General features: G+C 32.5%; 1 protein-coding gene across 1 annotated transcript in view; it reads right to left on the reverse strand.

Annotated features, from left to right (window-relative positions):
- Positions 1–25,530, reverse strand: part of LOC132735958 (uncharacterized) — a gene marked incomplete at its 3' end in the record, with an annotated part of 103,735 nt that overhangs the window by 70,888 nt on the left and 7,317 nt on the right. Inside the window, exons 9-26 of the mRNA XM_060722997.1 lie at positions 22,016–22,137; positions 18,223–18,322; positions 14,535–14,637; positions 13,420–13,585; positions 12,897–13,086; positions 10,014–10,222; positions 9,171–9,274; positions 8,468–8,643; positions 8,002–8,147; positions 5,617–5,793; positions 4,594–4,752; positions 3,459–3,601; positions 2,638–2,708; positions 2,148–2,308; positions 1,733–1,899; positions 1,256–1,442; positions 597–761; positions 62–235 (exon numbers count right to left, since the gene is read on the reverse strand). Coding sequence (XP_060578980.1) covers positions 62–235; positions 597–761; positions 1,256–1,442; positions 1,733–1,899; positions 2,148–2,308; positions 2,638–2,708; positions 3,459–3,601; positions 4,594–4,752; positions 5,617–5,793; positions 8,002–8,147; positions 8,468–8,643; positions 9,171–9,274; positions 10,014–10,222; positions 12,897–13,086; positions 13,420–13,585; positions 14,535–14,637; positions 18,223–18,322; positions 22,016–22,137 — 2,720 coding nt within the window. The remainder of the gene's footprint in view (positions 1–61; positions 236–596; positions 762–1,255; positions 1,443–1,732; positions 1,900–2,147; positions 2,309–2,637; positions 2,709–3,458; positions 3,602–4,593; positions 4,753–5,616; positions 5,794–8,001; positions 8,148–8,467; positions 8,644–9,170; positions 9,275–10,013; positions 10,223–12,896; positions 13,087–13,419; positions 13,586–14,534; positions 14,638–18,222; positions 18,323–22,015; positions 22,138–25,530) is intronic.

Below are 25,530 nucleotides of genomic sequence, written 5' to 3' on the forward strand. Positions count from 1 at the left end.
AAAAGGAAATCGCAACATACCAAGAAAATATGTATAGCAAATTGTGTGTTTCTATTAATACCTTAAAAACAACTTTATAGTCATCGCAGAGTTGTTCCCATTTGGGAGTCTCTACAAGTCTCTGGGGAATGTAATTGCTTGGATCAACAAATCCGCCTTCTCGTCGAATTGACAAATGAATATGATTGTCGCATGGAGATTCCGTTGTTGTCCCTATAGCAACTCCAGCAGCTACCTTTACAAAAAATAAAGAGATACATTATAAATAAAAAATACACGAACTGTTCTATCTATATACTTATCAGCTACTGAGTACTAATATAACTACATGTCATCTTCTACATGTAATCATGCATCAAATAAACAAAATTACCATAACATACACAACAAATGTTCCAATAAATCGTTCAAAAATAACTGTAACATCAGAAATGTAAAATTTCATAATCTAGACGTTGTGTTAGGATTGAAGAAAAAATGAAAAGATGTTGCTAAATTATTCTAAACCCCGAAAATAATAAATTTAGAACTAAAACAACACTGATTTCAAATATTTTCAATAAAATTGGGCAACAGTGCTCATAAAAATATACTACCATTTTGTCAATGTAAGTTGGGTCATCAGGGTGTAAAATATCCTCCTCGGGTTGTACATTTGTTATAACTAGTTCTGATCCTGGAGGCAGTTCACCACATTCTAGCATGATGATTTCATTTGGTTTGTTAGAGCGTATCACCTTACCAGAAAACGGTGCAACAACCTGTTTTATAAATTTGCAAAACTTAATTCATACATGAAGAGGAACTGTAATTTTGAACACAAGTTGTTTAACACCTTACTCATCCTTTTAATAATTAGAATATTTAGAATAATTTAGTAGTCCTAGCATATTTGAAACTTCATATGCATTTGCCGCCCACATCACACCTTCCCCTTCTTTATTTTGATAAATTCTAAATCACAGTTCTTTATTTTCTGTTTCATTCATTATTTAATAAATAAGAAAATATAAATCGGAACTCAATTTATCCTAGTATTTTATTCATGGCTAAAAAGATATATGACTGTTGAAACAAACTTCAAAGGCGCGATTACTTATTCATTTGCGTTTAAGTACTCTTTGTATTTTAAAAATTAATTAGAAATTAAAAACAAAAATAATTATAACGTTATAAAACAACATCAACTTGAACAAGCTGTTAAAACATTCAAAAAGGTAATATGCCTATTATTCAATTTTATCATATACATTACTTGATCGCCAGTGTTGTTTAAAAGATCTATTCCGTCGTTTTCGTATTCAGTATGCCCATTCCCGAGTACTGAAGGATAAAATCCTTCACCACTGCACCCGCCACCGCTTACACGTTTATTACGTGGGAAGTCTTTGTGAAATTTTGGTCCAAATATACGATCTACGAGCGATCTTGCAAATTCATACCTGAATTAAGAATATGTTCTCGCAACTACGTAAAAATGAAAGTTAAAAGCGTAAGATATTTTGATATAAAATTAAACGTCTATTCTTTGAATAATTATTGTTGTTGTTACTTTATTGATAAGTTTGTCATTAAAATTCGTGCAGGTTAAATTGTTACCTATGCTTTATATCAGATATTATTAATCTTTAAGCCAATTTCAAGTATAATGGAACATTCAAAGTAACGTAGTCTTTATCAAACTATTCATTATAGAACGTGTCACTTTGTTCACGTATCTGGTATTTCATACCCTTTCTTTAACGATTCATAAGCCTCTTTGAGATCCATGAAAATGTCAAAGAAAATTGTAAAGTTGCCCAGGTAACCTCCCCCTATATTTCTCATTGCGTCAAGTTGGTCCCTCAGAGTTTTTATTTCCTTTTGAACCTCTGTATGAATCATCTCTTTTATCTGATGCTGTGAATATAATATCATTAACATAGCATAGCATATTGAAAGGAACCTTTTTATCAAGCACAGTTATGAACATTCTAGAACGAACTTGGAAATCTGTCGAGAGAAAAAATAAAAATAAAATTGAATTAAAGCTGACTATTATACACATAATTCAGCTAAAACAAGACCACTGTCTTATGTTTAAAATATTTATTAAAGAAGAATTCCTACAGAACGTCAAAAAAGGTAACATTTGGATAACTCCTTACCATTGTTGTCTTTCCCTTCGTGACTTTTTTTGCGACATCATGCTCAACTGTTTCCCGGAGCCAATCTCCGCCTTTCTCTTTGATTGCAGTAGCAGCGTCCTTAAACAGTTCAACAAGATTCTCAACATCCTCTGTAAGGTCACTCCAATATGGTCCAATCCCTTTAATATTTCATACAGATATCGTAAAGTATTTTAGTATCAACAACTATATCAATCACGTTTGTTTTTTTCCCCTTAGTGTAAGTTCTAGAAAAAGAACCTTTTTAGTATTAAGTTACAAGGCAGGCCAAGAGGGCGTGTTATCAAATTTAAGGCAAGCAACAATAACAAGATAATTTAAATTTTCTTCCTGTCAAGAGGAAAAATAAAATATAGACTAATTTTAGAGATAGCTTATCTTCATATAATTTCAAAATTCATGCTTAAAATCCTAAGAATAATTCTCTTCAAGGTGTAATAATAAAGAATAAATTTTGATTTAAAGTTACCTTCAGTAATGAATGTATGGCCCATGATTTCGTTCTTTGTGTCATTCAGTAAGATAATATTTGTATAAATACTGGAAGAATAAAACAAATTCAGATTGTTACTTTAATTTGCATCGTCTTGCACCACCATACGGTTCAGTCAATGCGTGCATTACTAGATTACTAGGTAATATAAGTAATTCAGTAAACACTTATCATTTTACAAGGTAATTAGCACTACAGTCAGAACAATAAATATTTTTCTATAAATGAAGAAGCAATTTTAAGGCTTATACTATTTCATTTTAATTGGTAAATTACATACGACTACGACAGAAAACGACGCTAATCATTTTCTAAAATCAAACGACGGAACTATTTGCACATGAGCACAAATTCTCAAAAAAATGTTTATAATTCACAAAAAAAAATTCAGGCATTGCTACCTTTTTCTGTGCAAACCGCTGCAGGCTCTTGTAACTTCACGGTCATCACAATTAAACTCCTTTAAAGAATCGACGAGGTTTTCTAAATGTTGGAGTTTATGGACACGCTTGGCGACATATGCGTTTAGCGATTTGTTTTCGAGTATACAAAGATGATATGAAAATATGTACGTATTGATAATCGAATCCGCTTTTTCAGCTATCTATATAATCACACATATTGGTTCGGATTCCACGACTAGCGAAAATAATTATTCTTTATTCTTTTTAAGTAATATACATGGATAACAACATTAACATAAAAAGTGTAAAATATTTAATATTGATTTAAACTTTCGTCTCGTCGAAAATCTTTTAAATTAATTGAACTACTATCAAAGGGTATTTGTGATGTACCTAATTACACCTGATCCTATCTTTAACAAAGCTGTTTTGGGATCTCTAAATATACTCATGAAGCCAACTAGTATGTCTTGTACCGCTTTGAACACATCTTGAGCTGCTTTGGGAATTAAAACTTGAACGGCCTGGACAATGGCCTACAAATAAAACAATATTTGCTTGTAACATTTCATATTTCTATTCTAAGAGTATTCATAGTGTATGTCTGTTATTAAGTATTACATTTAAATGAAACATATCTCATCAGATGTTATTTGTTGTGAATCAAATTCTATTTTGTTTATTGATTTTGACTCTGTAAAAACGATCACTTTTTTAAGAAAAAAAAGAAAACAAAAACAAGCAAATAATCAAACAAACAAAATATTAAACTATAACTGCCGTTCATGGCTTTATAATACAAAATGCACTTAAGATCTCATTTAAGTGACATTATTCTCATATTTTTTGCTTTCAAGTGAATTAAGAATACAGTTCATAAGATTGACTATTATAATGGTGATTAACCAATAATTGATAATGAAAATTTTCATGATACAATATAAAAACGACCTGGATTATAAAAAGACTACTCCACTCCTTTAATATCTGAACTGATGCCTTTTAAATATTTTTAGAAATTTCTTTTGATCACGTTGAGTTTTGATAATTTTTTCATGGTAAATGTTTATACATTTAAAATTAAACACAATTATGACAAAATAATTAATTCCTTAAGATGTTTACCTGTTTACTGATCTACACTTGGATGTGTATAATGTCACCTAATAAACTAAAAGTCAGTTATGACCTACATTTTTGAAATCAACTCAATATAGATACATTTGTATTTAGCAATGTTTTGTCTGTTAAAAATGTCATCTTATGTGAATATTGCCTACATTATCACTTTTACTGCCTTATATCAAGTTAATTATTTTCAAAACAAGGAATACGAATTCATGCCAAAACATTACTTAATTTCTAATGATATCATTAAATAAAGAAGTATTGTTGGATAAAAAACGAGCTTCTGTTTGATTAAACAGCTTTGTTATAAGATAATTATAATTAAAATTAATGACCTTTACAACACTAAGTGCATAGATTTAAAATGTATTTTTCTATCGAAAGTTTTATCTAAACCTACATTATAAAGCTTCATTACATCCCCTTTGACCTTTTCATACAGATCAACAACTGCATTGACGAATTTCATTACAGGCTTTACAAATGATGGAAGACTATCTAACTTGAAGGTCGCAAGTTTTTTCGACACCCTGTATATACCGCTTGCCAGTTGTGTGATCTACAATTGATTTGAAAAATATCCAATGAAACTACGTGTTGAAAATCTCATTTTGAACTCAAAACACATATCATTTCCATTTGTAAAAAACATATTTATTATAAAATGCATAAACATGTTGTTTTTAGAACGGCAGCATAAATAAATTTAAATCATTATATTTTTGAAAGAATTGCAAGTATTTTTTAAGTCTAAACATTATCTCAAAGAAATGCAGCAAATACCAGTACGTTTCCTGTCGATTATGTATACATTATCATTGTTATCTGTACGAAAACATATCCGAAATTATTGTTAAATAGCTCAGCTCAAATAATTATCTACACGTTAACAAGTACTCGTATTTGACAAGGTTGCTCAATGAATAAGACTGTGGTCTTGTACTTATGGATGTAGGAATGAGACAACCATGAACATTCAATTTGTTTATTATTTTCTCTCTCTTCTTTTGATAAATTTAAACTTCAATGATTCATAACAACCGTGGACCATCGTGCACCGTTTTGAAATTGCAAAACGTCCACATAATCAAAACGTACAATTTCTGCTGTTAAATTCTAGTCTACAGGTGTAAATAAAATTATATTCATTGCATGCTTCAATGATAACATTTTAGTTTTTGGGTGTTTTGGAATGCAGTATAAGGTCAAGAAACGGAACCAAAGTCTCCAGGACGAAAACTGTCTTCTGTGCTATACATCTCAATATTATGCACGAAATACTTCTACAGACTTAATTGTCTATCTTTGCAGTACATGTTATGGATACTGAAAAATTCCTATCGAAGATTTTATATTCTGTTCACTAAACATGCAATCTGCCGGTCAATAAAATCGGTAAACAATATTTTTTTAAAATCAAAACCTTTTCTGGAATTTCTGTCACCGATTTAACAAAATCAACAACAATGTCATTAAATGACAAGTCTGATGAAAAGATTTTCTTGAACGCCTCTACTCCGTTTTTAATAGCACCAACAACTTTGTCAACAATGCTCGTAAACTGTTTGATAAGGTCAAAGCCATGTTTAGGGTCAAGCTCCTGTAATGACAAATGTGCAAATTGCTTTTATGAATAAAACAAGCAATTATCATAGTATTGCAAGCAATCCATAAGTCCCCTACCGGTAAGAGCCCAAGCAACATTTCGAAGGGCCATTGGCCATTCACTTATGTTCCTATTTAAATAAATTTGTTGAAAAAGTTCTCTAAAAGTGATCACAGGAAACAGTTTTTATGTACAGACAGACAGACGGACTGAAGGACACTCTAAAGTTATTTTTTAAACATCCCTGTTATCAAAATATAACATTTTTAAAATCCTATCATGATTAAAGAAGTTGGAGTAAAAATTACCAATTTTTCAAAAAAAAGTCTAAGTTCAAAAGGGTCATAATTCTGGATATAATCTTGCTAGAGTATTGAATATTCTAAATTGTTGAGTGAAAATAAGAAACATTTATATGAAGTTTGAAGTACATACATTCAGAAAAAGAAGTTATTAAAAAAAAACAATGTTTTCTTCATGAAAATTTAATGTTCAAGGGAGGTAATTCTGATAAATTTTGTGCTAGAGTTGTAAACTTTGTCACATATGATATGGTTGATGACAAGCAACTTATATTTAAAGTTTGAAGAAAATACCTTAAGAAATAAAGTACTTATAGTGAAAAAACTTAAAAACTAGAATCAGAAATCTTGAAATTCAGTCTATTTGTTGCCATAGCAACCAGAATTTTTAACATAGGAAGATAAGAAAAGGATGTGCATAATTTCCATACTGCCATCTACCCATATGTCAAGTTTCATAAAAATATTTTCAGTACTTTTTGCATTATCGCGGGATCCATGTTATGTGTAAAATTTGCCATATTTTCAGTCTATTTGTTGCCATAGCATCCAGAATTTTCAACATAGGAAGAAAAGAAAAAAACGTGCATAATCTCCATACTGCCATCTATCCATATATCAAGTTTCATTAAAATATTTAAAGTACTTTTTGCGTTATCGCAGGATCCAGTTTTGTGGACGGACGGACTGACGGACGGACAGACGGACAGACGGACGGACGGACTGACGGACGGACGGACAGACGGACGGAGGGTAAACCTAAAGTCCCCTCCGGTAAACCGGTAGGGGACTAACAAGACACGTTTGAAAAAATATGTATACAGCTATTGGCAGCAAATAAATCGTGTGGCCATGAAATTATGACTTACTTTTGACATTGTGACCAAAAGTCAATATGGGTTATTTTCTGGTCATAAATAGTCACTATGTCATTGTGACCGTAAAGGTTGTGTGCAGCAGTTTTATGACAAATTATCACAAATCTTACCAAATAATATATGCATGCATTTTTTTAATCATAAAGGACTCCTTTATGGCATCCAAAGTGTTATATTACATAAGACCTTGACATATGTATACCAAAGCATTTTTAGTTTCATAAAATATATCAACTTATTGAGGTATTTGTCGGTACAGTTTTTATGTACAAGGTAAATGTTACTTTGACCCTTAAATCGATACGGGTTATTTACTGGCCACGACCAATGTATCCATGAAGTTTGAAGGAAAAGAGCCCATGAGTTGCTGAGATATTTTACTTACTCTTTGCCTCTGACCAATTGACCTTAAAAATCCATAGAGATCAGACGAAAGTAACGCATGTGTGAGGTTTGAAGGTCTGGGACTCATGATTTGTTAAGTTATTGATTGGAAACCGTTTTTACCTACAAGGTCAATATTACCTTGACCCTTGATTCCTTGACATCAAAACCAATAGACACATCTTCTTTGCAATGTACCTACGAAGTTTGAGGGCCAACCACCTATGGATTTTCAATTAATTTGTCGGTTACCGTTTTCTTCCCAAAAAGGTCAATGTGACCTTGACCTTTGACCCATTGGCCCTTAAATCAAAAGGGGTCATTTACTGGCCAAGACCAATGTACCTGTGCAGTATGGTGGCGAGGGGCCTATCGGTTGCCAAGTTTTTGATCGGAAACCGTTTTTACATACAAGCTCAATATCACCTTAACCTTAGTTCTAAAATTATGAAAAGAAGTCACTGAAATTCCATCTTTTTATTTCATAAAATTGCTGCAGAAAAATCGTTGAACGCTCTAAACATATTAAACACCAGTTAATTAGGTAGAGTTTAAGAACGAAATACTTTTACACATATTGCACTTATATTTCTAAGTAAAAGATCATTCGTAACAAAAATTTTAATCGCAGATCTTACCTTTAAAATGTTCAGAACGTACTTTGCACCGCCTTTGAAACAAATTCGTGCAAGGAAAAAATCCATATTTTTATCAATGTAACCAAGATGTATTCTTACGTAAGCTTCATCATGAACCCTTACATCTATACTTCCTTTTATCAGTGCTGCAAATAACAATTCACATGTTAAAAATTAGAAAATTTATTTATGCACCGTCCTTACGCAAATCAATTGTTTCGGCCAAAAAGCGATATTCCTGGCAGATTGTAAATACATAAATACAAGTATGTGTGTATATGAATCACTGTATTAAGCGGTATTGTTTTATAGCAAATCTTTTCTTTATCAACCATATCTCAAATTTTTATATGTAGATCAACAATAAGTATAATTATGTTGTGTATTGTTTTATATCATATTTTTAGTCATGCTGCACATGATATCATCTGATAGGCATAGTAAGAAGTTGCAGATATATACATACATATGTGCAGATCTAAAAGATTTTCCATCGTGACACCAAAGGAAGCGCCAATAGATTCTGACCCAAGCATTTTGCGCCAGTCTACACCAGGTGCTGCAAGTTGGAAATCAAAATTGAAATCTAGTAGTGATCTTTTAGAAATGCCCGTGTGCGCAAGTCCGGTTCCATCTCCAGTGCTGTTTACAAAATAAGTAAGATGAACAGTATAGTCTTAATGGGTTGATTATTTTTAACTATATTGTGTCATATTCTGGTTATCTAACCAGTAATTACCAATTAACCGGGAATAGACTACTTATTCAACATAATTTCTAAACCAGCAGTGAGAAACAAATGACAATAAACTCAAGATGAACCCACGACCCCTGGATAACAATTGCTCCAATTTTAGTTAGGTCATTTTGCTGACTACTGTAAAAAATGTAATAGAAAGGTACTTAAAATTTCAGTTACTTGAACAAAATTTAACGAGCATTTCTTAATTAAAGTGAAGATAGGCGGAGTTTATGAAGAGTATACATGTTTATATTTTGCGTGTCAAACGATACGTATCTAACTCAAAGGCGTTTGCTCACTTGCCTACTCATGCTAATTATGAGCAACACAATTGTAAGACAAATACTTCGGTGCTTTCTTTTTATTATAAAATAATTTTTTATTACGATTCTACATTCTTTGGTGTGTAGATTAACGTTTTACGTACGTGTCTATTTTAGCTAATGGATGTGCTCTGTATTGCAGAAGTGCTTCATAGCGAACAGTTTCATCATCATCGTATAAAGCAACCTTTTCAAGCTCTTGTAATGTCTATTCCAAAACAAATATAAATATTGTGTTGTAAACTTTAGTTTTTAAAATTTTAATTGTAAACAGCAAATTTAAAAAGGTACCTAGCTAAAATTACCACGGCTTACCAAAGAATTTAAGGCCAAAGTAGTTAAAGATAAACTGTTAAGAATGCAGTAAATATTAAACTATTTTAGTTCACTATGTCCCTTCCTGTGTTTAACATTCAATCATTATGAAAGATTTTCAAATTTTTGCTCAAATTACTAAAGTGATCAATAATGGCAGTTTCTAAATAAGGGGAATATAGCTCCGCCTACTGGGGTGGTAGTTTCCTATAAATCTTGACATTATTCATCATCATCTTCTTTTAGATTAAAATTTAATAGTCCACAACGACCAGTAGATATTCTAGCACCTTGTGACTCTCAAAATATATATGTCAGGCTATTCTAATTGTTAGTAAAATGTAATTGTCCATTTGGGTATTTGCAAGTTTCGGCAAATAGTCACACGATTTCATCGTCGTTCTAAATTTCAACGGCTTCCTTTATCCTATTATGGGCGTAAAGTAAGTTACATGAACGGATTGACAAAAGAATATAGTGCACCATAAGCTGGTTATAGTTCACACATTATAATTATATACAAACTAAGTTAAGCGGTCGATGACGCTCCCTAATATATTAACTGTATACTATACAAAGTGAGAAATACTGATATATTAAGGCTTATACAATTGTTAAGAAAATGATATTACTTTGATATCATGGAATGTTCTGAGTGCATGTACTCCTGTACGTTTGATCCATTGTGAGTTTGTTGAATTGATATGAGATACAATATGGTCATACGACACGGGTAGTCCAGCATTGCCGATGGCGTCAAGAAGAACAACTTTGTTATGGTCGTACTCTACACATTCTATCTCTGACATCGCTGATCTCTTCATCTTGAACAACCATGGATCTGTAAAAATAAAATAGAACACACTACCAAAATTAGAATAAATCTTAGATAAAACACTTTTTATACACAGTTTATCTGTAGGTAACGTTGTATCTCTCGGTGTCTTATTGAGACTGTGTACATATTAATTGATGAACAAACTGTTTTGTTTTCTCAGCTGTTTAAAAGCCAAGCAAAGCAAAGGACAACATACAAATCTAGATATGCCAGAAGTGTGTATCAGGCAATCCGCTTTTCTGTATTTATTTTACAGAGATTTTAAAATATATTGAAACTTGAGTTTGTATCTTCATGTTTCTCAATAATTGCAAATGTTTAAAATGAATGAAGTTTTTTTTTTAACAAAAAAAAATCGTATTTGCTTTAACAAGTTTTATCTACACCCAAACCAATGCACATGATCATCACTATCCTGATGTTGACATTGAATTTAGAAGCACTCAAGCTGAATTTAATTCAATTCATTGCAAAAGACACATTGTTCGTATTCACGGTATCAAGGATTTACGCATCATTGTTCCATCTACCGTCGATACCTTATCACACTGCGAGCAGCACCTTATTATTCTTACACAATCTTTGGAAATGGACGAAATTTAAGTTAACATTTTATGTATGTTTTGCAGTTTAACTTCTCGATAGACGAGAAATTGCATAGTTATGTACTGATATCAATCAACAAACTTGCTTATACGTATTCAACGCACAAGCAAGCCACAGCTCAAATTTCTAGAAAAGTATTTCTCTTTTACATTTTAATGTTAGTTATTTTACAAATTCACAGGATACGTAACTTACTCGTGTTACTGAAATAAAACAATCTGTTAAACTAAACACAAATTATGCGTCAGAAATCCATATCCATATTTTTAATTCTTTAAAAATGTTTAACATGTGTTTCATAATGTTTAAATAATTGATAAAGTGCATGTTAGATGTTTTACAATTGAAAAAAAAGCGCTGAACATAAAGTGATGCGTCGTTAAGGTTGCAAAATGTAAAAAGTAGTATTTTGACTTCAATACAAAATGCATATTCTCTATAATTAAAACCAATTGCCAACAGAAGTAAAGATGCAAAAGATAGTTCCAGTATCTATCAAATGAGTTTTTGTTCTGAAACTGTAACATAATAGCAAAAATAAACAAACACAAGAGATAAAAATGATAACATTTCTGAGGCATAATGGCCCTTTAAGAAAGGCGGCAACTTTTTGCTTGAATAATCCATCCTGTATTAATTTCTGTGACGGCATGCTCGAACTCTTTTTATTGAACTTACACTACAATGTATAAATCATTTTTGAAACTATTGATGCTTCATGGCAAAATTTATGATGCTGGTTTTACCTTTAAATATTTTCCATAATACATGCTGCTGCACTGTGTTTAAGATTTTAAGTCACTATAGTGTCAGTCTTAGGACACGAGTTGGATCCCTCTTCAAAGGTATTTACTCACATTCTTTCGAACGAGACAGTGGTCCCGTGTATTTACGCCGGACCAAAGAATCAGATTTACTTCTAGAACTGAGGCATATTTCGTATTTGCATTTTCTTGCGTGTTTCAAATGATAAATATATTTTTACGGGTCTTACCCAGTTGGGCAACGATAGACAAATGCAAATAAGTTAATGCAGCGATAGTGCGGTATACGTCTGGCGCTTATGTGTACGGTACCACAATTTTAGGCACGGATACAGTTTGAAGAACACTGTCAGTTTTCATGCTTTTATGTCTTTTCTAAGGAATAAAACAGCTTAAATGTGTGCAATATTCTTTGCAAACATATCTTTGATGCTCACAATAATATTAAATAAATATTTCGATTGATAACAGAAAATAAATTTTCATTTAAAAGCTTTCCAAATGATCATTGCCTCAAAGTCTGCTCTAGATGTTTTCATTGAAACAAAGAAATTGTACAAGTTCTTGATAAAAACTTGGTAAAATCATTACCGCCAATAACTATAATATTCCGTAGATACACTTTTATTAACACACTTACTTCAAAGGTGTGGCTTTCAGGTCGTTTTCCATCGTACTGCTCTTTTTCAATGCTTATTTTGTCTAAAATGATACTGTAATGCGCTCAGAATAATAAAATATCGATGATCCATGGAAAAATGATGCGTAAACCATAGACACCGTGGTATTGTTTTTTGGGTTTTATTTAATTGCTTTTTTTTGTTTTATTTTTCTCATAAATTCTAGCACATTACAATCACCTCTTGGTTCTGACAGTCGTGATTGTGGCCTTAGAAATAATTGCTTCAAGCGCATTCTTAAAGCTTATCATTAACTGAGTTATTACCAGAGGTTAGAAAATGTCCCTTTCTTCAGAATTAATTGACAAAACGCTCAATAAACACAAATTAACATTGCATTTTCATTTCTATCTCATAACAAGTGATAGGTTGATATTGAAAATGATAATAGCTTGTATGCAAGTAAAAGAATATATGTTAAATTTGATAATGAAAAAAAAAACATTATACAAATTAATTGCCAACTTTTTTGTGGTAATATTAATTAAAGTATTACACTATTGATTTTTTGATGACAAAATGTATCATCGTGCACTTTGGCTCATTTTTATATATACTTGCGCGTTGTAACAACAACAACAAAGTAAAAATTAGATCAAACAAGCATGCAATGTATATTGAACATACCATGTAATCCTAATTCGTCATGGAGATATTGTACAAGTTTTTCTGCGTGCTCTGCACTACCGTACTGTTTCAAACTTCCGGCCAAACCACCAAATGTTAAACAAGACACATGGCGTATGTTTTTTGAAAGACGTATACGTTCAGACCGTTTACCTCTAAAGCAAAATTTCTCAACAGTTGTCAGTAACTCCTACAAACAATCATATGTACATTTACTGATATAAAAGGCAAACAAGAAATGTTAAGACTGGTAACTGATTTTTTAATTGCGTAAATATCCTTGTATTTAGATAAAGAAATACACAAGATTCTTATAAGTAATTTTAAACAAATGTAACAACATAAAAGAAAAAGGTTAACTGAACTATAATATTGATCAATTGATGTAAAACAGATTCAAATTCCTAGCACTTATTCCTTGTCTTTTGAGAATTTTATAAATCTACGAGTACTTTTGCACTGACAGTACAAATAACTTTGCTTTTACTTCTAAAAAAATAAGAAAAGAACATGAGTTCTTTACCATAGATGGTTCATGGTCTAAGGCTGTTAGCGTGGTCAGTACTCTCAACAAGAGTTGCTCGTCTGTTTGCAGATTGTTGAGAATTTTGTTCACGATCACATCCTGTTTGTTCAGGGCTATAAAAGCTTCAGCCATTGTATTTCTGTCGTTCTTATTCTTAGGTGTTCTTCAATATAGATATAATAAACCTAACGAATTAATTTAGAAATACACTGGGGTTTGTCTAGATTATGGGAAGTTTTGAACAAAAGTGAGGTTGGAGTGAAATTAATTGCCTCTTTACATATATTCCGTTCCAGTTACTTTGCTTATATTGTTTGTGCAGGTTAATTACAAATGTACGAACAGACCAGAACACGGGAGAGGAACTGTTACACGAAGGATGTTCTTATGATAACTTGTCAGGAGTTCTTATGATAACTGTCACGGAGTTCCTGGAAAACGTTAAGGATTTTTTCGGAAAACTTTATTGTATACTAGAGAAACACACGAGACACGAGAACAATGAAAATTTTTAACTTTAAATGAGAATTTGAGGTGATGATTAAGCTTGTCTTACATGATATGATATGTGTCAGAAAAAGCTTTTTAGTCCATTTTTATCGCCTCTTGTTTAAAATTTGCAACTTTTCCGTTATATTTAGGTAATTAAGTATACCAACGAAGATGATCACAAATGGACAGGTCAATGTGTACGAATGAGCAAAATATTTGGAATTTTAACTCAAAACTACCAGATGTTGAAAAAGAGAGAGTAAAAATCTATTTCTTACACATAATATGTTAGGCAAGCTTCACCATCAAAGTTTAAATAAGCAGTACAAACTCAATTCTTAAAGATGAAAATTAACATTTTTCTTGAGTTTTTATTCGGTATATGAAAAAGTTTTCCGACGGAATCCGTAACGTTTTCCAGACAAGTTATCAAAAGAACTTCATCCTTCGTGTAACAATTCCTCCCCCGCGCAGATTATGTCAGGCTCTTTAGACCTTTAAGCATGAACATTAAGTTGATTTGTATATTAGCGTACAGGATGTTGATGTTTTTCTTTGCAAAAGTCTATACTCTCATAATTCATTTAATTTGTCGTTCAATATGTAGCATAGTAACTTACACTGTCAGAAAGTATGTGTTTGCGATCTGCTCTACATCCGATCCTACCATTTGATCGAGAGTTGTTGTAAGCATGTGAAAACATTTGCTTAGTTGAGGCGAGCCTTTAAACAAGTAGAAATGCAAACGTGTCCTTAATTTGTTTTGTAAACTAAATATTCAGTTTACTAAACTTATCAATACAATATATATATATAGTATATTTCATGTCTATCAAGCTATATAAGAAATACGTTATGGTCATATGACATTGGAAACAAACGGAGCCATTAAATAAATGTATATTTAAAACGTTAACAGCTGTGTATGATGGACAACATGTCACGCTAAAATTAAAGAACATTGACATTTTTTCACTTCGAGTATTGTTATTAAACTGTTTTGAGTATTTTTCCAGACGAACCGCACTTTCAATGCGCATTTGCAAGAGCTAGAGTCCCTTTTGCATTTTTTAAAATCAGCGTGTTAATGTAGCAGTATCGACCATTCTGTGGGATAAGGTTTATATTATCAAGAAAATCATTAATTCTTAACTGCTAGATGTAAATGCGAGTATTTGTACAGTCTCTACCCTCGCTTTTAGACTAATGGATTTTGATCTACCTTGCCAACTACTGCTACTTTTTAGCTAATCGTTTTGCATTTTCTTATCACATCTGCCTGCAATCTTTTGAAACATGCCTTGTTTTGTTGCAAATATAGCACACTTTTGGTGCTTTGTTTCTGCTTTTCTTATTACATTCTTCTGCTAGATGTCCTGCTTGATTACTTAAAAACAGGTCTTTCTCACCACATCTCTGTTCATTTTCATTTCCCTTTTGCCTGAAGTCTTTGATTTGAAACGTTTGTCTAACTGACCATGCTTCACCAATAAATAACCTTTCTTTCAAATGCAGAGGGCGTCCCCATTAGGTGTTTCAATGAACAACTTTGCAGGCAGGTACGCTATGTTATTGTTATCGCCAGTCTTTCTTTAAAGTACAGCCAAATTAATGGAGCGACTCTAAATTATTCTGAAATTATAAGCTCATTTATTTCTTCTGCTATAGCATAGCCAAGTCGATGCATCTGTGAAAAATGGCGTCGTTAACTCTCAACAAACTAGAAAACCGATTCACTAGGAAGCGGTCGGCTTTGTAGGAAATTTAATTTGAAATCGTCTTATTCAACTGATAGACAAAAGACAATAGGCAAACATTTAAATACTTTGGGTCATCTCCCTGATAGTAATCTGTTCAAAATTGTTAGTCCTTATTTTCTCACGCCTACAAGTTCCTTCTTCACTGCAGCTGACTAACACTCTTATTCTTTCTCCTTAAGGAACGTCAACAAATCGCCGAAAACAAGCCTTTTTCATATTCTTAACCATTCAACGTTATACATCTTACTCAGATAATAAAAAGAATCGGCTGAAGCATGTGATGCTCCACGAATAGGTTTTTGACACAGACAAGTATATACATCTTGTAGTATCAGAATTATGTCCCGGACAAAGTTCAATGTGCAATAATTTCAAAATTAGACAAGACAGAGTTTCAGTCTTTGCGCTGCACTTCTAGTCAATAAGATCTATCTACCGACTAAGTTTCTTATTGATACCTCTTGTAGTTTCACAGAAATGTCCCAGACAATGTTCACAGTGTAAAATTGAAAGGCAATAACTCCAAAATTTGGCAAGGCAGAGTTAATTTTTTTGCACTGCACAGCTAAGCAACGAGATCTATCAACGTACAAAGTTTCACGTTGATATCTCTTATGGTATCAGAGTTATGTCCGGGACAAATTTCAAATTGAAAAAATGATCAAAGGGTAATAACTCCAAAATTAGGCAAAGCAAAGTCACAGTTTTTTGACACTGCTTATCTACTCAAAGAGATATATCTATCTACAAAGTGTCTTGTTTATATCTCTAATATTGTCAGAGTTATGTCCCATGGCATTACCTCCAAAATAAGGCAAGGCAGAGGTATGTTTTTTGCACTGCACATTTACCCAATAAGATCTATCTAGCTACAACGTGTTTTGTTCATATCTCTTATACGTTTAGAGCAATGCCCTGGACAATGTTTAAAGAAGTATAAAAATTAGCAAAAGGATATTACTCTAAAATTAGGCAAGGCATGGTTCTTTTGCACTACAAATCTACCCAATGAGATCTATCTACCTACAAAGTGTCTTGTTCATAGTTTTAGAGTTATGTCCCGGACAAGAAAAGCGGACGGACGGACAGGCCGACGGATAAAAAAGCGGCGACTAAGTGGACGCGTATTATTTTTATAAATAGTGATCCCCAACGAACTCAAAATTAGCATGTTTTAATTTCTTCATTTCATTAATATTCTGAGCGGTAATTGTGACCATCTAGTGAATGATCATTATTGAAAATTTTCCCAGCCTTCTTCAGTTTCAGACTTGCTTTATATATGGTTCACTACCTTGACTTTCTGCAATATTTGACTTGCTGCGAAACCTGAATTTACCGCACAGCTTGGACTTTTTTCACAACCTGGTCTTGCTTCACAACCTGGACTTGCTACAAAGCTTTGACTTGCTGCAAAACCATGCTTCGCTACATATCCTAGACTTGATGACCTACCAGGGCTTGCTTCAGTATTTGACTTGCTCCATTCTTAGACTTGACGCACTTCTTAGACTTGCTACTCTCTATCTTATGAAAACTTCTTCGTGGTTCTTTTCTTGGAAGCGGACTTCTCTGGGAATTGATTCCTTCTTAGAAAGAGGAATTCTCTAAGGCTTGCTTCTTTCCTTGGAAGCGATCTTTCTCTCCTTGGATGCGCCCCGGTTTAAAGTTGCCGCTTTCTTGGTCAATGGACATCTCTAAGACTGATTTCTTTTCTTAGAAGCGGCCTATTCTTAGACTTTCTTTTTTCCTTGGAAGCGACCCTTCTAAGACTTGCCGATTAAATAGGTAACAGACATCTCTAATACTGGCTTCTTTTCTTGGATGCGGTCTATTCTAAGACTTGCTTTTTTTTGTGAAGTGGACCTCTCTTAGAGTTGCAGCTTTCTTGGAAAGCTGACCCTGGCTAAGGCTCAATTGTTTGTTAGGAAAAGGGTATTTTTAACTTGCTGCGTTACTTGTTTCGCAATATAAGCTACTTGCTCTTAACACAGACTTGCTGAAAATCCAGCTTTTTTTCCCTTTCATAAACATTTGTTACATTTCATATAAATACGAAACGCGCACATTGGATAGAACGCCACAATTATGACGACTTGCAGAAATAAGAAATAAACCAAGATCTCGGACATTTGTGTTTCTATTTCCAAATATGTAAACAATCAGAAACGATTTTAGATTTTTAATGAGTAACCATTTATATTTTTAACAGAATCCAGGGGACTCAAGGAAATTGTAATTTGTAACAAAAAGATGGAATATATCAGAACAACCCTTACAAATGAAGAAGCCATGCTTTAAACCACCGGGCCAAAATTATTATTTCCTTTTGATAAAATGGCAAGTGTTAGTTCAATATTTTTATTATATAAAATAGTAAAGTTGAAATCTTCTTTGGTGGCTCGGTTTAAACGACCCTGATTATTGAGTAATAAGAGCAATCTCTTATCTAATTTTAGGACAACTTGTCATTTCATTTAACTCACGTGCTAAGAACAACCTATGATCAAAATGACTGCTGCATAATTTTAAGTAAATAGTCCCTGACCTCTTTCTGGTTGATGCCGTATGCACGTGAGATTTCCAGCAATATATGTTTCTGCGAGTTTAACTTGACTTTTTGTTTTGTAAACGGCTCGCTTTTTCATCTGGAATAGAAAAAAATACAACATGCACGTATACGCTATTTATAAAGAATTGTGTTAAGCTTTTTTTTACTGAAGACAGTTATTTCAAACTTATGCTCTATGAAACTGTTTAAAGTGCTATTGAATCACAGCTATGTGACATTTCATTGTTAATGTGTTTGAGATAAAAATATGGAAGAGTAGATATTTTTTTATATACTTTAATCTGAAAAAATTTAATTAACAGTAAATTTTTCAGTTTACTGTTAAATATACTTGTTTGAACGAAAGCCTAATAGTGCAAAATACGATAAAAAAAATGAAAATGCAAAGGCGTTATAACGCGAATAAATGCGTTATTACGCCAATCAAATGACGTTATAACGCAAAAAAAGGCGTAGCAACGCAAACAAAGACGAAGTAACGCGAATAAAGGCGTTATAACGCGAATTGAAAGGCATAATTTCGCGAATCAAAAGGCGTACTAACGCCAATAAAGGCGTAGTCACGCAAGAAGGGCGTTATAACGCAAATAGAAAGACGTAATTACGCAAATCAAAAGGCGTAATAACGCAAATAAAGGCATTATAACGCGAATCAAAAGGCGTAAAACGCCTTTATTCGCGTTATAACGCAAAACAAAAGGCGTAATAACGCAAATCAAAAAGGCGTATTAACGCGAATAAAAGCGTAGTAACGCGAACCAAAAGGCGTTATAACGCAAGGCAAATAAAAACGCTCTATAATGCCAATTTAATACCATATTTATATTAATCAAAATGGCCTAGTAACGCGAAAAAGGAAAAACAATATTGATCTGAATTTATTGGTCAAGATATAAACTCATATAGAATAATGTAATAATATATACATTTATAATGACTATCATTCCATTTGCGCAGTAATAATGCAAACTAATTGTCATACACTAATGAAGACTCTTTGATATTTGTCAATTGAAAATGACTTGGAGACTTATTATTATTATAAATTCAATGGACCAGACGGCTATGAACGAAGCTATCCGATTATGTGGTTCCCAAACTTAAAAGCGCTGCGCATTTTGCACACGGCAAAGCTGGGGCCACATAATCGGATAGCTTCGTTCATAGCCGTCTGGTCCATTGAATTTATCGAAACATTTTGTCGTTGAAAAAAAACGGCGATAATATTGATGTTTATTTCGGCTGTTGCGTTGTTTATAGTACCGTTGAAGTTTAAAATTGACCATCATCGTGAAGAATTATATCTTCTGTGTCGATGGACCAAAGGATTATGTGAAAATATTGGAAATGGATTAAAATACATGGTGATTATGACGGTAGGGGTGCGGATTTTTTCCGGCGAACATTTTTATCTTGTGTATTATTATAGATGTTGAAATATGATTTTTTTTTCAAAACGGCTTATATTAAGTTTTTTTGATATATATGATCAGTACATGTGCTGGGATTGACAAATATGCATTTTATTTGGATTTTAAAGGCGTTTTGAGCTCCAAACCCCAAGTGTCTGTGTTTTGATCCGCGTTACAAAAATCTGGAAACAAAGTGATCCCTCGGAAGCATTAATCACAACAAAATTACATAAGAATCGGTTTGTTTTAGTCTGTACATGAGGGATAATGAATTGGTGCAACATCCCTCACGACCCCTAGCACCGGCTTGAGCGGTACTCAATTCTCAACACTTAATATTGCTGGCATCAATGATCCCGAAAGACAAGAAAAATATAACAACACTGAAGTGAAGTGCGGGGCAACTTTTTACGTTTTAAGGTCTTTATTCGCGTTACTTCGCCTTTATTTGCGTTGCTTCGCCTTTTACTCGCGTTTTGTCGCCTTTTAATTCGCGTAATAACGCCTTAGCATTTTTATTTTTCACTTTATTTGACACTATTAGGCTTTCGTAAATTTGTCACGTAAAACTAAAAAAAAATATAATATAATTTTGTTTGTAAAATGTACAAATAAAAGCTAAAAATTTAAACAGAATACGTGCAATTTACATTTTGCATTGTTAACTGTAAATATTTGCACTTTAAACTATAAAATTAACATTTAATTTGTATTTTTGTCACAATTTTAAGTGTCAATTATATAGATTAATGCATAAGTTTAATAGTAAATTTTAAAATTCAAATTGTAAAGTAACCAGTTACAAGTATCAAATTTACAGTTTGAAACGTTAGCGTTTAAGCTTTTAGTTCATAATATAAAGTTTAACTGGTGTATAGGTGTAGGATTTAAGTGAAGATACGTATCAATATGCACTTATAAGTTTTTGTATAAGCCATATACCTAATGCGACAAAGTGAGGTCACTAAAGTGCTGAAAATAACCTGCACTTTAGATACCGCACTGCAAAACAGTATTTTCCCTGTTCGGGGACCCGGGCGAAAAACAAAGTCAACATTTTGTCGTAATTTTGTTCCGCTGGACACAATGCGAAAAAAAACCGAAAAATCCTTTAAAGTCTAAAAAATGTTATATTTTCGCTAAGCCGCACGCAAGGCGAAAACATAAAAAATCCAACAAAGTCATTTCTTCGTCGAAGTTTCGCCTCGTGAAGCACAAGGCGAAAAGAGATAGCAGCAATGATGTCACCACTTGGTTTAATCCTCGTTAATACGCCTGGTGTACCATGGGGGTGTAAAGTACGACAAAGTTGTCACTTTATCGTACTTTTATCTGGCGCCCCACAGACAGAATGATGACTTGACACAAATCAGCCATCATAAAAAAAATGAAAATCAAATTGAAATGGATTTTATGTCATTTGAGAACGGACAATTAATTTTTCAAGTTTAATTTCATGTCAAAAGAAATTTATTTGGGTTAAAATAAATTTTGCACAACAAATACAAAGTTACTCAACTGTTCTTTTCTCAAATGTATTCAATGTGTTATTCAATGTATGTGCATTCATTGAACTGACTACGAAAACCGCGATAAAAATGTCGGGATAAACGTACCCATGTCTGTATTGTATCGATGATAAAATGCTTGCAGATTTGCTTTTTTTGTTATATGGGTTACATTGATGACGGCAGGGAAAAGTCGTTTGTTTTGGTCTATGATATTGTTAGAAAATAATCATAATATTACATGCCCATTTGCATACATTTTTTGATGGTTGTAATTTTATCTATAAAATCGTCATTTCCACAAGAGGATACTCATCGCTACATTGTTCCAAAATAGTTTAAATTAAGGCGTCTTTTTACAACAGACCTACTAAAAGGCGAAATAGCACAGTGGTAAAGTGCAATGTTCATATCAAAAGGTTTGTGGTTCGAGCTCACCTGGTTTCCAATATAATATTTTATACTGCTATAATGTCCTACCTCTATGCTTCATTGAAATTGTTGTTAATCTATACATGTGCACCTGTGTCAGCTGCACCAAAACGACCAATGATGCAGATCTGATATTACATTGTATAACATATAACATATTTGAAATGTTTTTGATGTACTAGATGGATTTAAAGGAGATAAACTAAACGATTACAACACTGGAGGATAAAAAGACAATAGAAACCAATGTGTAACAATGATGTTTAAAATAATTAGCAAAAATAGACAGGGTCAAATACAGAGAGAGTGGAAAGTCAAATAACAGGGATATACCTATCTTAAAAGAGTACGTGCAACGACCGGTTTATGCATGCAAATTGTGAGTGTGGCGTTGCTTAAAATTGCAAATCTACATACCCTTTTCACATGGTGAATACTTGAGTTAAGAATACCGGCAGGCCTATCAAACTCAATTGTAAAATCTCTTTTCTTGAAAAATTCTAGCTTGTCTTTACAGCTTGCTGTAACAGTTGGAAAACCTGTAAGAAAATACAGTGTTATAGCGTTACAATCTGCAGAAACACCAAGACACAGTGTAAGCCTGAGACTGCATGGCGAGAAATTTAATAGGTCTGAGAGCTTCAGTAATTATACATTCACGAAAATGAAGCATTTCTTGAATAAAAGTATATGTCTGTTTGGGCAAGTTCACTTTTTCTATTATCAATTTTAAAGGGGAGCTAAATGCAAAATATTTGTTCAAAACGACAGCTAGAGAAGTTGCTAAAAGCATTACAAATGAAAGAAAAATCAACTAAAGAAACATTTTAATTGCAGTTTATATTTATCGTTGACCTCTAAATTAACAATACTGATTCCAATTGAACGGGCACACAGCTGTTAAATCTATATAATAGAGGAGACTCTTGTCAGTATTATCAAATACAGGTGCGCAATAACACCGTACCAAATAAACTATTATTAACTTAATTAACGCTACAAATTATTAACATAATAATACTCGTCAAAAGCAATTATTATTATACAAAAATAAAGCCTATAAATAACAGCAATAGTCTGTGTTGAAAACATTTAATTATCACCATTTAAGAAGGTATTTTACTTGGATGGCTGAAAATTTAAAAGATACGATCGGATAATTTACCAAAATATTTCATGGTTGGCGGGTCTTAAAACCGTTTCATTTCTCCCTTTTATTTTAATAATGACGTTTCAGCCGAAGGTTAGAAAACTACAAAAAGTAAATAAGAAAGAAATCGCTAAATTAATTATTTCAAAAATAAACGAAGGTGAATTTGCAAAAACACTTAAAAAAAAAACAACAAAAAACTGAAAACTGATCATGAGAACAAACCTTTCTTTTTTATCGGAGATTCCAAATTAGTTGATATATCTTAATAAACGAAGAATTCGTATTAAGAAAAACTCCGATTACCTATTGGTCCAGGGGTAGAATGCTTGCCTCGTGTGCAAGCAGTTGTTGGTTCGAGTCTCATGTAGACCTTTTTATTTTATATTCCTTTATTGTTTGTAGCACATAAAACAAAACCAGAGTAGATCTAATGAAAGAAGTAATTCATGTTCTAGTATTTTATATTTCTTACGATTGGGTTTTTACACTTCGTTTAGACAGTATTAAATTATATAGCGACGGAAACGAGTTATCTGTTCTTCCCAAATAGCTTATAACACATCCAAATAAATCAGAGGTGATGTTCGAAATATTTCAAACATGATAATGTTTTTTATTTAAAGTTTCCTGAGGAATGGGTACCTTGTCTAAGGCTCAAGCGAAAAAATCAATATTCATAATCCTACAGTTAATATTAAAGTAACCAAGCTACGTGGAAATTATGTTTTAAATGTTAATGTGGTTCCAAATTGTCAGTCTCATTTGATGCCAAATTGAAAGTAAGCAATATGCAGTTTTATTTTGTTGTTGTTAAACCTGTGCGCTGACTGATATGCATTTAGCAAATTACGATACCTTTTGAAAATTTGCTACAGGGATAGAACGGTTAATGCCAGTTTTAAAAGTGCAAAGATATGTTCGGTTACATCGGCTCTTTACGTAAATATTTTTTGAAGATGTTGGTTTATTCATGTGATATAATGGTATATAGTGTATAAGGACATACATGTTTACAATTTGGACTATAATGCCTTTCATGTAGTTGACTATTATAATCACGCTAAACAGAAACCACATCATATTAAATAAAAAAACACCTCAAAATCAACAGTGCTTTTGTATTATATTTGAAAAATGCTACTTTGGTTACAATGTAGAAATGAGATTGAAATTTTGACCGATTTAATTCTCTCTTTAGGTTTTTGTGAAACTAATGTTGTAGAAAAACAGAAATCACTTTAATTTTTGATAACTTTTATTTTTTAAACTTTTTCTGTACGTAGACAGACTTCTCTTTTCACCCGTTTTACATAATGGGTCTGTCTGAAAAGATCAAATTTGTGTGCGTGCGAAAGAAAGACATCTGATACCCTGCCAAAATCAATAAAGGAGGTGTGTAAGAGAATAAAGTTTCATTGCCACACAAAGTGTCAAAAGTTACAAAACTTACTCAATTATGGGAATGACTTTGAAGTAAGAAAATTGTCAGCTAAGGTGTTTTGACATACAAAAAAGAAATAGATAAGAATAACAATAAAATTACGCATTACAGGTGCCTGTGTGGCAGATTAAGTCTTCCTTAAAAGAAGTTATTGAATTTAAGGCACTTTAAGAAATGAAAAAGACTCTCTTGTTAATAAATGTCCTTCATTCAAAACAGTGATAAAGTAAAGTTTGAATTATAAAATTACTAATCATAGACAAAAAAACCTTGGAAAACAACGAAATTACAAGTAATAAAACAAGTATAAAACAGGTCACTTGATTGAAGCCTTAAAGTAATTTGAAAGCATTCAATAAGAATTTGGTATCTGTAACTGCATCAAAATGATAATAATAAGCTGTCAAACAAATTTTTTATAATTACCTGAAAGTATGAAATTAAGAATTTTAATTATAGAGTTAAAGTTTATTGTAATACGATCCGTGTTTTACCCTTTTGAACATAGAAGACAGAAAGAATGTGTGTGTGTGTTTTTTTGCAATAATATCAGTTGACGTCCTATATTTAAACATATGATGTAACCACTAACATAGCAACGCGCTGAAAATAGGGAAATAGATCAGGCGCAATTTATTTTTTCATGTCGTGTAAGAATCGAAATAATATATCCAAAATCAGTGATTTTGTCTCTTGATAAAATCACTGTTTGTCGTTCGGATGCGCATCATTATATCACTCGTGATGTATTCCTCGCATCCGAACTCAAAACAGTGATTTTATTTAGCGATATATTTTTTCTTAAATAAAGCATGCAAATCAAATGCTGAAATTCAATGATTACATCAATACCGGGAATGAATTAAATTTCAAAATAAGTATCAATTTATTTAACAATAGTACTTGGGGTTTACGTCGCACCAACACTGTAAAGGACATAATTATATGATGAATTTCAAGCATTTCTCCTACAGTATAATAGGCACAAATGTGCACCAGAGTTGGACAACCATGTTCCGAAATCTAGCTACATAAAATAATCCGAAAGCTCTGGTTGGATGAACCCACAGCGGTATGTGGTTAGTGCTTTGAAGTCAACGATCTTAATCATGCGGCCACGGACACTATCAAAATAATATACTAGTCCTCAATCATTATTTATTAAGCTATTTAAACAAATGAGGGCAGTTTTTTAAAGCGATATGTACATATGATTGTAAATTAATTCAGACATGTGTAGGTTTTCCTTTGTATTTTGGTTCCGCAAACATTCTGTTGAAGAGCGATTGTTTGACATGCTTCACATAATTATTTTAATCTCTTGAAACTCTAGGACAA

The sequence above is a fragment of the Ruditapes philippinarum genome, unplaced genomic scaffold (assembly GCF_026571515.1).
Source record: "Ruditapes philippinarum isolate M1 unplaced genomic scaffold, ASM2657151v2 ctg850_1_1_1_1, whole genome shotgun sequence".
In the NCBI taxonomy this organism is placed as follows: domain Eukaryota; kingdom Metazoa; phylum Mollusca; class Bivalvia; order Venerida; family Veneridae; genus Ruditapes; species Ruditapes philippinarum.